The following is a 13,011-nucleotide window of genomic DNA, read 5'->3' on the forward strand; positions in this document are numbered from 1 at the left end:
CCTGCGCCCACGCGCGCTGTCACCCCAGCTCCGCGCCACTCCGCGCCGATTGGCCTTCCCGAAGTCCCACCCCCGCAGGAATCCCGTCTATTGGTTGAAGGGCACGGAGGGCGGGGCAGGGCGCGGCTCCTATTGGCGAGCGGCGCTGTCAGTTCGCGCGATTGGAGTTGGGCAGCTGAGGCGGCGGGGGATTGCTGAGAGGCCGCGTCGTGTTGGGGGAGATGTGGGAGCGGAACCTGGTGCTGTCCGCCCCGGGGAAGGTGATCCTCCACGGGGAGCACGCCGTGGTGCACGGCAAGGTAAGGAGCCTGCCGCCACCGCCGGGGGCTCCCGGGGCTCCGGCCTGGTTTCGCCGCGCCTCGCCTGACTTCACCTCTCCTCACGCCGCTTCTCCTGTCCCGCAGGTGGCCTTGGCCGTGGCGCTGGACCTGAGGACCTTCCTCCGCCTGCGGCCCTGCGCTGAGGGCAGGGTGTGCGTCCGCCTGCCCGGCGTCGGCGTCGTGAGGAGCTGGGACACCCCCCGCCTCCAGGCCCTGCGGAGGGGCTTTGCAGGCAGGCGCTGGGAGCCGGACCCTGCCGCCCGTGTGTTGTGCGGGGCTCTTGGTCCTGCTCGGCACCTTCTGGCCGGTGACTGTGCTGGGACCCCCGTGGGGTGATTTGTTCCCCCTGCAGAGCGTTGCTGGGCCTCGTCGTCTGTGACCGTGCACAGTGCGTGTTAAACACTAACGTGTCCCTGCATAGCCCCAGCTCAGGCACCCGCACTCCCTCTGTGTGCCTCCTGTGACCTGCCTGATGCTCTGGTATCTGTGAGTGGCCCTTGCTGTGGCTGTGTCCTCCTGTTTGAGGTTCCCAGAGGCTTGTTCTAGTGCTGCTGCTGCTCAGGTGGTGGTGTAATATGTACAGAACCGGCCAGGGACCACATCCAGGGGTATTTACTGATGGGGGGGGGAGTTGAGGGCTCTTGGGGAAGGCAGAGAGACAGGGCCTGTTTTCCGGCTTCTGCCCCATGCCAGCCCTCCCTAGAATTTCTGCAGCACCTTGTATTGGGTGGAGCCCCTGGCTGGTGGTTGTGCCATTTCCCTCCAGACTACCTGGCATTAACTCCTGTGACCCTCACAAGCACTGTTTGCTTAGCAGAAAGTAGAACAAAGTCTGCTGAGTCAGAGCATTGGTAACCTATCTCAGCACCGACCAAAAGGTCTCTTACACTGGTGTCTCCTCCTGGCCATTTGGAGTCTGGACTTGCGTGAAGCATATCAGAATATCCATGTTCTTTAATAAAGAGTTTGTGACTTGCTGAGTTCTACATAGTGATGGATGGGCACACTGAAAAGTGTAGGCAAGGAGGCAGTTGTTGTAATACAGTGCAGGTGTGGAAACACTGGGTGTACAAAGTGCCTGGTAGAGATTTTGCTTTTATTTCATCATGAATCCTCAGGTAGAAAGTTGGTAGGTAAAATCTGAAATTGGCTCAATCTGTTGCTGCCTACTCTAACAGGAGATGTTGTTCTTGTCAATACTGCTTTCAAGTTTAACAGTTCCCTGGTTTTTAAGTGTTAAAACTCTCCCCTGCTTGCTTCCATAGCTGACTTTGATGAATCTAAATCCCCCAGCGTAGAACAGCTGGATACACTGAGAGAGTTTGCTGGAATCGCTGCTGGAGCCTCAGCTCCCGAGAGCCTTGCTACTCTTGCCTTTCTGTATATGTGCCTGGCTATTTCGGCTAAGTATGGGTAAGGCTATCTTCCTACCCCAAAATAAACATGCTGTCGTGTTGTTTGCCATTAATTGCTTCTACAAGGTCACAGGAAGAAACCAAATCTTTGAGGCAAAATGAGATATTACAGGGAATCTCCTTTCATTTAGGTTCTGAGCACCTAAGGAGACACTCTTCAGAGCTCAGCTGTTTGGTGGGTGGGGTGCCCCACGCAGGTGGGCTGGGAATCATCTGCTCTCATTTAGGCATCTAGCTTTGAGGTGCTTAAGTCAGAGCAGTTCATCCCACCCTTCCTGCGCAGTCAACAGAAGCAGAGACAGACATTCCTTCCTCCAGCAGACAGCTCATTTCATCCTGGCTTAGGTTAGAAAAACTGCTACAGAAATGAGCTGTGAATTCATTGTCTGAGCTAAGTCTAATCCCTCTTGTGGGCTGAATCTCCTGAAAAATATGAGAACTTGGGGCAACTGCAGCTCGGGGCTGTTCCTGCTTCTGAACTTGACCAACGCTGTTGATATCAGTGTAAGTTACTGGACAGGTGCGCAGGGCGATGTCTGGTGCGGCACTGCTTGCCATTTTAAACCAAGTCAGAATCGGACTTCAATATTCATAGCAAAGGAATCAAAGGTTAAAGAATTATGATGTGTAGCTGCATCGTGTTTTGCTTTGCAGTCTGTGAGTTGCTTGGTGATAGCACTGGGGCTGTCATCAGCCTGCTCCGAAACCGTCGGTTCATAGTTCACGTCACTCACCAGCCAGTGAAAAGCTCCTGGGTTTGATGTTGGGGTCTGTAACGCAACCCAGACACATTCAGTGGAGAAGAGGGGCGTGTGGGCACAGATATGTGTGTATTTCGTCTTCCCCATCAGCTTCTCGCTCCAGTGGGATGTAACTGCAGTTATGGATTTAGGGATATTTAGGCTTTATTTAGAAATATGTTTAAAATTATGTTTACGAAAATCTTTGAAGGGTCTCTTTATGGTGCTACTCAAGTATTTAGTTACTAAGTGCCCCTGCTAGCAGCTTGACAAGCTGTGCTAATCATAGATCCAATTCAGCAAGGCTTTGTTCTAGTACAATGGCTTAGCAAGGCTACTCAGCTGTGCTAACTGAGCACTCCTGAAGCCTCTCTGTGTCAGATGCGTATGCATGTGCTGATGTTGCCAGTTTTCAAGCAACTTTTCCTGTGATCAGTCCTAATTGGTGTCTTTTGCCTTTGAAATGTTGTCTCAAGATGGAATTCAAGGTCCTTGTGTTACATCCTGTGTGTTTGTGTTTTCAGAGATGTTCTGAGCGTGGACATACTGGTGTGGTCTGAGCTGCCCACGGGAGCTGGGCTGGGTTCAAGTGCCGCCTATGCTGTTTGCTTGGCGGCGGCCCTGCTGACAGCATGTGGAGCCATTTCGTGCCCTCTGAAGGAAGGAGAGTCCACAGCAAGGTAACGCATCGCGTCGGGGAAGCCGCCCTGCCTTGGATGCACGGCCTCGGGCAGCTCTGCTCTCTGCGCCTCTGTCTCTTACCTGCACAGATTCTGGCACTGGCACCTCTCTTGGTCTCTCTGGCCAACTCCTGGGCTATGACTGCGGCCACAGCAGTGGCACCCTGAGCCCAGTTCCTTTCCCTTCCTCTCCTGTGGGTGCCCTGTGTTCCCAGCAGCAGAGATGTGCCCTGTCCTGGGGCTCTGACCTGTGAATCGCATGTTTGCAATTCGCCTCTACTGATAAAAGCAACTGGATGCAGAGACTTGGTAAAACTTGCCCCGTTTCCCTTGGCTAGTGTAAGATATGCATACTGAAAAGAAAAGAAAAAAAAAAAAACCAAACACTTTATTTTGCCAAGCCAATAAAACACACACTTCAATGTAGTGACCTTTTTAACCTGTATTTCCTCTCTGTCCTTGAGCATCATCCAGGTTTTGCTTTGAGTCCTCGAGGAGTCGAGGATCCTTTCTGTTTTTTCTGCATTTTCACATGAATTTTTTCTGCATGTGGTACATTTCCTTCTGATCTCCTGCCTGAGTGTCCCGTTTATCAGTGGCTGGTGAAAGGGAGTTTCTTTCCTTCTGCCCTTGGGTTGCTTTCCCTTGGAGTTCAGTCTTGAAAAACTGGTCTGCTCTGCTGTGTGTCTGAGGAGGCTCTGTTTAAAGATGCGTATCGCAGCTGGAGTGGCATGAACCCTTTATTGTGTGCTCGGTGCCAGGTGCACCCTTTTATGGTTGGCTTCTGTGGATTTTGTGTGGGACTGAAAGCGCGACAGCAAGAGCGGGTGACTGTGTTCTGCTTCAAAAACAGAGTTTGCAGCCTGACCCAGAAACCTGTTCCTAGAGCGGAGCAGTTTGTACGCTGTGCTTGGGTAAATCTCCCAAATAGTCACACGGCATGAGAAATGAACGGCCAGTTCCAAACCAGGCAGCGAGGATGTCTTCATTCCCTGCTCGCACGTCTTAGCTTCAGCTTGAATACAGCGTAATTATTTTTTTTTTTTTCCTTCCAGCTGGCATGCAGAGGGGTAAGTGAGAGATGGGGGTGTCAGACTTCAGAAGGTTTTTGCTTAACATCGCAAGAAAAGAACAGCGTGATATAATGACTCCTGTGTAGAGAAGAATCGCAGCCTCTCAAAGAGGATTAAAAACAAGTGGTTTACAGCAAACTGCGCTTCTATTTTGAGTAGCGGTGGTGTGAGCTGTTTTCTTGAATGCTTCACAGATTAAATATTGGCAAGTCAAATGAAAGGTGTGTGGAGATGGATAAAGACATTCAGCTGAGGCCCGGGGAAGTGGGGAGTTAAAGGCAGCAGCTTCCAGATGGTGGGTGGCTCTCAGAATTTCTGCCCTGCCTTAGCAGTGGTCAGTGACTGTTCCCACTACTTCGTGTAAGACTGTGTGTTGCTTTTCCAAAATCCACGTTTGTGCCTCTGCTTCGTTATGTAATACCTGTTCTGGGCCCCATATTTTAAAAACCTCTCGAATACGTGTTCTTGCTGCACCAACCACCAGCTCTGATCTCTGCAGAGCATCACTGGTGCTGGGATATCTGATGCCACTGTGCATTAGGCCGTTTGGAATTGTGGCTTGGGATGCGCGCTGCGTGTCTGGACTGCAGAGCAGGCGATGCTGTGTTCCAGGGGAGGGTCAGAGGTGTGTATTTGTGTGCTTGTGTGAATCTGAGCGTGTTACAGCAGGGTGCAGGAGGACTAGCTGGCTCCCCGTGGCTGTCAAGCTTCCCTCGGGACGCCTGGGTTTGCGGCAGTCCTCCAGTGTGGAGTGAGCGGGTGGGTTCGAAACAGACTGGCGAGTTCTGAAGGTGGTTGCGTGGGTGCGTGCCTTGCAGAAGCAGGCCCAGGGCAGCGGGGTTTGGAGAGGCGCCAGGAGAGACATCACTGTGGTGGAATTGTGGTGAAGTTGCAGCCAGAAATTGCTTTGTAACTGGCAGCTCTGAGTTTGCTTTTTTGTATTGCTACAGCCCATTAATTAGTATGTTCAGTCAGGGGCCTTGATCCTTGCTGAGTCTGACCCAGCACCAAACTCTTTGTGCTGGCATTTACGCTCTTAAAGTATTTACCAATTTATGTGAGTGCTTTTAAGACAACAGAAAGACCCGGTTTTGTGTTTTTAGCATAACACCTTGTGGATCTGCATTTGGTTCCCTTCTGTGCTCTAAGTGCCAGCACCCGGTGCAGCTTGAAGTGTGAGGAATTAATCCGTAAAAATCAAAGTCTTTGCTGGAGGTAGTAAATCAGTTCTAACTACACCTTTTGACCCAATTTGTGAGGCTTCTGCAGCTGAGTAACCGGCAATGAGAGGCTGGAGTTGCACGTGTGAAATGCAACTTTTACTGTTCTCTTCTCACATCGTGCCTTCTGCATCTATAAATACACCGTCCTGCCTGTTGGTGAGCAGGATCTCGGGCCAAGATGTGTGGCAACATGCTGTGTCAGGGAGGTGTGGATAGGTCTGGGCTTGCATTCAGTTAAATTTGATCTTCATTAGGCCAGGGCTAGGATCTTCTGCCTGAATCTGTTCCCTCCCTCGCCACTGGCCGACAGTGGGATCACTGGGGAGCGGTTGTGCCCTTCATGCTGTCTCTGTGGAGCGGCGCCACTTTCCCTCACGGGGCTGGATGTGTTTCTATACGCTGCCGTGCAGGAAAATGCCGAGTGCCAGTTAATGCTGTAAATGGCGATGCCCGCTCTCTGCCGAAAGGATGCAGTGAACAGAGGGAATTCGTGGCGACGGGGCTTCCCACAGCAGCTAGGTGCCTTGGATGGTTCCCGCCGCTTTTGTATCTCCTGCGGCCTCTGGTGCTTCTCTCTGTCACTCTGCACGTGCTGGTTTTGGTTGTGTATCGGAGCCGTTTTTTTGCCTTTCAGGTGGACAGAAGAAGAGCTGACTTTGATTAACAGCTGGGCCTTCCAGGGGGAGCGGGTGATCCATGGCAATCCCTCGGGTGTGGATAATGCTGTCGGTACCTGGGGTACGTGCGTGTTTGCTGCTCCCCAGCACTGAATATGTATGCTGAGAAGAGGCTGGTGGGGTGGCAGAGCAGCAGCCGTCACGTTTCTGTTCTCCGCCGCAGAGCGTGCGTCAGCTGTGGGAAGGTGGCGAGCAGATGCCGCAAGTTGCATTTCTGCAAATAATAAGGCTTGGTTGGGATTGCTGCAGGGACACTGGATGGAGCAGGTTGCCTCACTGCACTGAGGTACAGCAAAGGGATGAGAAACTCCCAAATTCGGGTCCTCGTCGTGACCCGGGTAGAGGGAATCCTTTTGTGTCTCGGCTTGCCCCGTCTGTGAGCTGGGACTGGAGCCAGCTGGGCTGCTGGGGGCTCCTTGCAGTAACACCAGAGATCTGCGTCCCCCAGGCAAGTGCCATGGGGCAGAGACCATGTAGCGAATAACTGATATTTAAACATTCTGGCATGAACAAAGAAACCTGATCCTGTCCCAAGGATAATGCAGTAGAAAATGCAGTTGGACAGCTGTCATTTAGTTTCAATTAGCAGAGACTTCCAAGTGTTTTGGAAGTGTCCTTGGAGACTTTTAATAATCTTTCTAATGAGACCTAATCGCAATGCCTCTGTAAAAGTAGGAGCCAAGTGAGACATTCCTTCTGGACAATGAAATTCCATGCTGAAGGACGGCTGTTGACATGAGTGCACATGTTCCGTCCAGTTTGAAACCTGCGTGCTTGGCTCTACCCCGGGGAATCACTGCTTGGTTCTTTTCTTCAGTAAAGATTTAATGCTGGCCAAACTCTTTGCCTTTTAAAAAAATATTTAATGTGATCCCAGAGTAGAAGAGAGCAAAGGGAAAGGCATTGGGTTAACTACGTCCAGCCAGACCCTCTCATTAAGTCAGCAGGGTTAGGCAGATTCATGCTGTCTGGGAACATGGTTCATTTAGCTGGTGTTTCTTGCAATTACTGTCATATGCTCTGGGTGAGGTTCGAAAGATGAAAGACCTTCTGTCTCTTACGACACTGTGTTATCTCTCAGCTCGCTGTGTACTGAGACAATGCATGTATTTTACTTTAGGTGGAGCCCTGAGATACCAATCAGGAAAAATCACACCATTAAAGAGGTAATATTCGAGTTTAAAAATAACACTTACATACGGTGGGTGGAATATGTCAGAGAGACATTGAGTGGATCTCGTAGGGTGTGAGATGGATGGGAGATCACTACCAGCGTGGTGGAAGGGCTTTGTAGCCAGATTTTGCCGTGGGTGTGGGTAGCGCGAGTGTTGTCTCGAGCGTTGTTGGGGTGGACGGGAACAATGAAATGTTTGGTCATTATCTGACATTAGATGAACGCAGCACAAAGGATCAATATTAATTTCATGGCATTATGGGCAGCGGGAACTGATCTGCTCCTGGCAGCAAATGACATTGTGGGGAGGGGGAACTTTTTGCTTACCTGGTGGTAGGACTGCCTGAAAACCAAGCTGCAGAGACAAATCCAGGTCCTGTGTGTTCCCTCTGCCTCCTGCCAATGAAGTATAATCTGACTCCATTAAAATCTTTCACAGTGCATGAAATTGCTCTATTAGCAGTTAATGGCTACTGCTGGCTAGTCTCGCAGATAGTATTTCAAAGGAAAAAATTTGCTTGAAAAACATGGATTTCAGCAAATGTGTTACAGTCCTATTTATAGCGCTTGTACAGTTGTTCCTTGTATCTAAGAGGAACAAGTCTGAACCCTGCTAGCACTGAAGTACCTGCTTAACTTTTTGTAAAACTAATGGGACGCCTTATCTTGGGTGTCTTGCTCAAATAGGCCTCTTGAGGCAGAGCGAACTATAGCTGTCTGGGCCTCGGGAGCTGCTGGGGGACTGTGAAGGAAAGAGGTGAGGAGATGTCTCGTGTTGCTTCCAGGGTGCCGACACTGAGGATCTTGCTGACCAACACAAAAGTCCCTCGAAGCACCAAGGTCCTGGTGGCTGGTGTCAAAGAGAAGATCCTGAAGGTGCAGCACCTGTGTGGTTGCAGAGATGGAGATGTGTGCTGGGGTGGGGAGATAACCCTCGTGAGCTCAGATCTCCTCATGAGGGACTGCGGGTCTCATGGGGATCTCTTGGGAGGTCCCTCCTGTAGTCACCGCATTCCTACCTGCTGCTAGCTAACACCCAGCTGCCCTGGGAATGGGGGTTCGGCTCGCCTCCTCCCTCTATCCGGCACTTACAGGGCTTGCCACAGAAATCACCAGTTCCTTCCTCTGGCCCGTTTCCCTCTCTTCCTCCAGTTTCTGCAGGTGGGAGCAACTTACCATTGCCCTACTCTTCAGGGGAGGGTTCCATGAATGAGTAGCCCCGAGAGGGGCGAGGAATTGTCCAGCTCAAAGAGACCGGGGCCAGTTTTATCACAGTGGTATTGGAAGGCTAGCGAGCAGTCGTCTCATATCTCGCCTTCCCCCCTTCTCAGTTCCCTGCTATAATGAACCCAGTGCTGGACTCCATCGATGCAATTTCTCAGGAGTGCCAAAGTGTTCTGGAAGCGATGCCTGCAAATCCATCACCAGAGTATTACCCTGTGCTGGAGGTAAGGGGCTTGTTCGCCAGTATTTTTAGACACTGTTACTGTTGAACATCAAAATGTCATTTAAAGAACATTAGGGCTAAGAAAAAAATTTGATAGCAGGAAATGTTCAGTTCCGAGTGAAACCATGGTCTGTGTGCGCTGCTTTTAATGCCCTTCCTGGAGCTGAGGGACAGACAGTGCTGCTGGTGTCTCTCCACAGTGGTGCACAGGGAGGGAGGGAGTGGGCCTGGAGCTTTGTGGACCTGTAGCTTTGGAGGTTTTATTTCCCTTTGCTAAGAAACGTGGAGCGAGTTCAGGCCGAGACGCTGCCTCCCTGCACCGCGGGCCAGCCACGCTCGTGCTGGCAGTCGCTGCCTGTGAAGCAATTGCTTTGTCATTGCCAAGGCTGGAGTGAAGAGCAGCGAGCCCAGCAGCCACTGGTTTGTGATGGACTGGTTACGAGCCAGCTCCCATTGCTCTGCGCTCATCCTGGCTCCAGAGGATAACGAACAGAGCTGTGCCCAGAGCTGACCTGACATTGATGCATGAGGTGCATACAAAGATCTGTGTTTGTCTTGGCTTTGTTCGAAGTAGGAGAGGCTGCTGTGGTGGGGGGAAACACGCTTCCAAGTGGAAGAAGTTTTTTGCAGTGCTGAGAGCACCATAATACCGATTCATACAACTGTGGGGTAAGGATGTGTGGCAGTGTCCCAGCTGAGGCAAAGCTGGCCTGGGCCTGGGTGCCAAGTGACTTGGACGGTCAAGAAGCATTTGGTACCAGCAGTGCAGTTCCTTGTTGGCATCTGGATCCTTTCCCTCGGCCCTCCCGTGAGGACCTCTGCTTGTCCTTGCTCTCGCTGGTAGGTTGTACCTTCCACAGCTGCGAGTGTGCTCCAGCGGTGCAGGAGGGGGCTCTGGGGCGGCACAGAGAGCTGCTGTCCCAGCTCGACCTGCGGCAGCAGCGTAGGGATGCTCTCTTAGCAGACAGTTGGTACGGCCTTCTCGTTGCTTCAGGCTGTGCCGTGCCTCACCGCGTGTGGGTGAGCTGCTGCTGGGACTGCAGCCAGCACAGGAGGGTCTCCCGTGGGATTCATAACAAAGTCCTCCTGCTCCCTTTGCACCAAGAGGATGGTGAGTTTCTGCACCCGTTAGGGTGGGCTGACCCTAATGAGGGCCGGGCTGGCAGGGCTGCAGGAGATCTGGAGTCTGTTTGCAGCATAACTTCAGACAACTCCTCTCCACCTTAATGCCACGTTGCTCAGGCTGTTGGCAGTATTGGGGCACGGGGAAGAGGAGGGCTAATTGGAAGCGTGCTTTGAGATCCTCATGTGAGAGATGCCAAAGCAGCCTTGTATACAATGCCTGGGAAGCAGCCCTGCAATGAGCAGATTTCTGTCTTGAATCTGTTAGTTTGTCTTGTGCTTGAAGAGCCCACAGAGGCACAGCTGATTATATGCAGCATATATATATATTTGGCTGTTTCTGAAATGTGCAGTTCTGGACAGCATTGTATTTGAACCATCGAACTAGTCTACTGTGTCATAAGCTGTCATGCGATTCCTGGCAGATTTTGGATCAGGAGATGACAGGTGTCTTGGATCATCATAGACAGTGCTGTGCCCTCACTCAGGCATATAAAGAGGCCTCTAGATGGACGTCTGTCCAACCCAGCACCGAACTTGTGATATATGCGCTCTGCATGCGACTGGCTAATTCATCTCCCCGCATTTGTTTAAATGCAGTACAGACGTGCTCTGGAGGTGGGGAGAGGGATTATTTCTGCATTGTCCCCTCCTGTGTGGTGCTGGCAGGAGACCCGTGCGGGGCTGAGGGAGGGTGATGTGACTGACACCTGCCAAGCTGCAGCGTGGCTCCCACCGCTCCCTGTGCGCAGCAGCCCTCCCGGCTCACCGCAGGCTGCAGGCAGGAAAGTGCTTGGTGGCACCGGCTGGCGGGGGGAGCACAGGGCTGCTGTTATTAGGGAGCCTCTCTGGGACCGGTCCCGGCTCAGCTGTCTCCTTGCTTGTGACGCCCAGTGATGGGAACAGCAGCCACACGCTGGGGAGATGATCAAGTCGGGATGTCACACCAGCATTGTTGAGAACGAGCTTCCTCCACTGATGGTGCCGATGAGCTGGGAGGGCACTGCAGCCCGTGGGGGGCTGGTGTTGGTTCCTGGTCCTGCTCCAGGCTTGCTCTGAGTGCAGTTGAAGCCCTTCCCTCTGTTCCTTAATTCCTCACCTCTAGTAGCGGGAGGAGAGAAGCTGTAACTCCCACCTCAGCATAGTGTTGTCCATCACTTGGACCATTTGGACTTTGCTGCCATGGCAGCTTTCTCCAGGAGCAGTGGTGTTTGTGGCTGGGCGGGGGGGGGGGGCAGAGATGTGCTTGCAGCTCATCAGAGCCGGGCAGCTCTGCTTGGAGGGCAGCCTTGCTTGGTGAGTGGCTGGCGCTGCGTGGCAGAGATGTGCTTGCAGCTCATCAGAGCCGGGCAGCTCTGCTTGGAGGGCAGCCTTGCTTGGTGAGTGGCTGGCGCTGCTCTCCCCCGAAGGGAGAACCCTCTCGACCCCACTTGCGCTGGGTGCCAGATTCCCAGCGTGGTGCTGGTGACTCTCACCAGCCCCTTGGCTCGCAGCCCAAACCCTGCCCCTGAGGAGGGAGAAGAGCTGCACAGCGCCAACAAGGGGAGGTGACTCCGTGTCGCCTCTCCAGCAATGCCATTTCGGACTTGGCTGTGTCAGAAGTCCCCTGGATTTAGTTATGCTGGATGGATTGCAGAGCAGGGCAGGGTGACAGCCAGGAATGAGAGATGCTGGCTTAGTGCCCTTCCCACGGCCGGCGAGAGGGCTTGCACAGTCTCCTGCTCAACACTCGTGTGACAGGGGAGAGGTGAAGCAGTCAGGAGGCATCAGGGAGCTCTGATTCTTCACCCGAAATAAATGCCTGTTGGCAGCTTGCGGTGACCAGGATTTTCTCTGTCCTCCCTGAGCAAGGAGGTCTGGAAGGTGTTGTACCGCTGTCACCGTGGTGGGCGGCAGCAGCACAAGTCATGAGCAGGACAGGGACAGATGAGCAGCCCAGGGCTCAGACCCTGGCCCTGACCTTGCTGCTCTGTGCTGCCGGTCCCTGAGACATGCTGGTGGCCAAACTCCCTGCCGAAATGAGCTGGCTGCGTAGGGGGGTGCCGGGAAGGCAGGGCAGCTCCCCTGCGCCTCGCTGGGGAGGCAGCCATGGCTGTGAAGAGCCTTTGTCACCACGCGTGCTCATCTCATGTGTGTGCGGTTGCTTTTAGGAACTCTTTGATATAAACCAACACCACTTAAACGTGATTGGAGTCGGCCATCCCTCCCTGGACAGGCTGTGCCGAGTGACGGCGTCCCACGGCCTGCATAGCAAGCTGACCGGGGCTGGCGGGGGCGGCTGTGGCATCACCCTGCTGAGACCAGGTCAGTAACCTTCTGCTCGTCCTGGGCATCCTTCCCCCGTTCCACGCAGCTCTCCTGGTGGGGTCAGGTTTGGAAGCAGAGGGATAGAACGCTGGCTGTCGTATGGCTGTGGTGGGTTGCGAAGCCATGTCACGAGCGTGGGATGGTGTCTGGCAGAGCCGTCTGGCAGTATGGTTTGCAGTGTTTCATACGGGGGCGATTCAGCGCGTTCATTTATGTGTGTCAGATCTTCTGGGCACTGGCCCTGCTCCAGGGGGTATGTGTTTATACGTGCGATGGCCCGTTTCGGTCTCCCTACAGTGGCCTAACTGACTAACTGGCTGCTCTTGCCTTCCTCTTGGCAGACACCTCCCCGCTGGCCGTGGAAGCAGCCAAGCGAGACTTATGTGCCTGTGGATTTGAATGCTGGGAGACCAATATCGGGGCCCCCGGCGTGACCCTGCACTCCTTCTCATCTTTAAATGCTGAAGTGCTGCACGCGCTCTCTGAGAGTTAAGCTTCTGCCTCTGGCGAGACTGAGCTCTTGGCACCACGTCCTCGGGGCGATAGCTGTGCGTGCCCTCATGCCTGAAAACTTCTCTCCTGTGTGGCTGTGGGCCTCTAGACGTGGGTGCGGAGCCAATTTTGGGCCTGCTGTCACTGGGAGCGGGGGCTATGATGAGGACCCGGGGGCAACTGCTCGCACTTGGACTAGGTGCGAGTTTGACCCAGGCTCTCGAGATCCTGTTTTGAATTTACTTACTCAACTGCTGTGCTAACCCCAAGGGGCAGGAGGAGAGGGTCTTGGCTGGATTCCAGTGCGGATAATGACACTTTGCTTGGTCCCGCTGCTTCAG

The 13,011-nt window shown here is 53.1% G+C and overlaps 1 protein-coding gene across 1 annotated transcript; it reads left to right on the top strand.

Moving 5' to 3' along the window:
- Positions 1–221: 221 nt before the first annotated feature.
- On the top strand, positions 222–12,671 carry MVK (mevalonate kinase). Its single transcript, XM_009880322.1, has 10 exons — positions 222–299; positions 405–552; positions 1,586–1,733; positions 3,000–3,155; positions 6,086–6,189; positions 7,249–7,294; positions 8,088–8,178; positions 8,634–8,750; positions 12,022–12,175; positions 12,520–12,671. The coding sequence occupies exons 1-10, from the start codon at positions 222–224 to the stop codon at positions 12,669–12,671; spliced, it is 1,194 nt and encodes a 397-aa protein (XP_009878624.1).
- Positions 12,672–13,011: the final 340 nt, after the last annotated feature.

The sequence above is a fragment of the Charadrius vociferus genome, unplaced genomic scaffold (assembly GCF_000708025.1).
Source record: "Charadrius vociferus isolate BGI_N301 unplaced genomic scaffold, ASM70802v2 scaffold332, whole genome shotgun sequence".
Lineage (NCBI taxonomy): Eukaryota > Metazoa > Chordata > Aves > Charadriiformes > Charadriidae > Charadrius > Charadrius vociferus.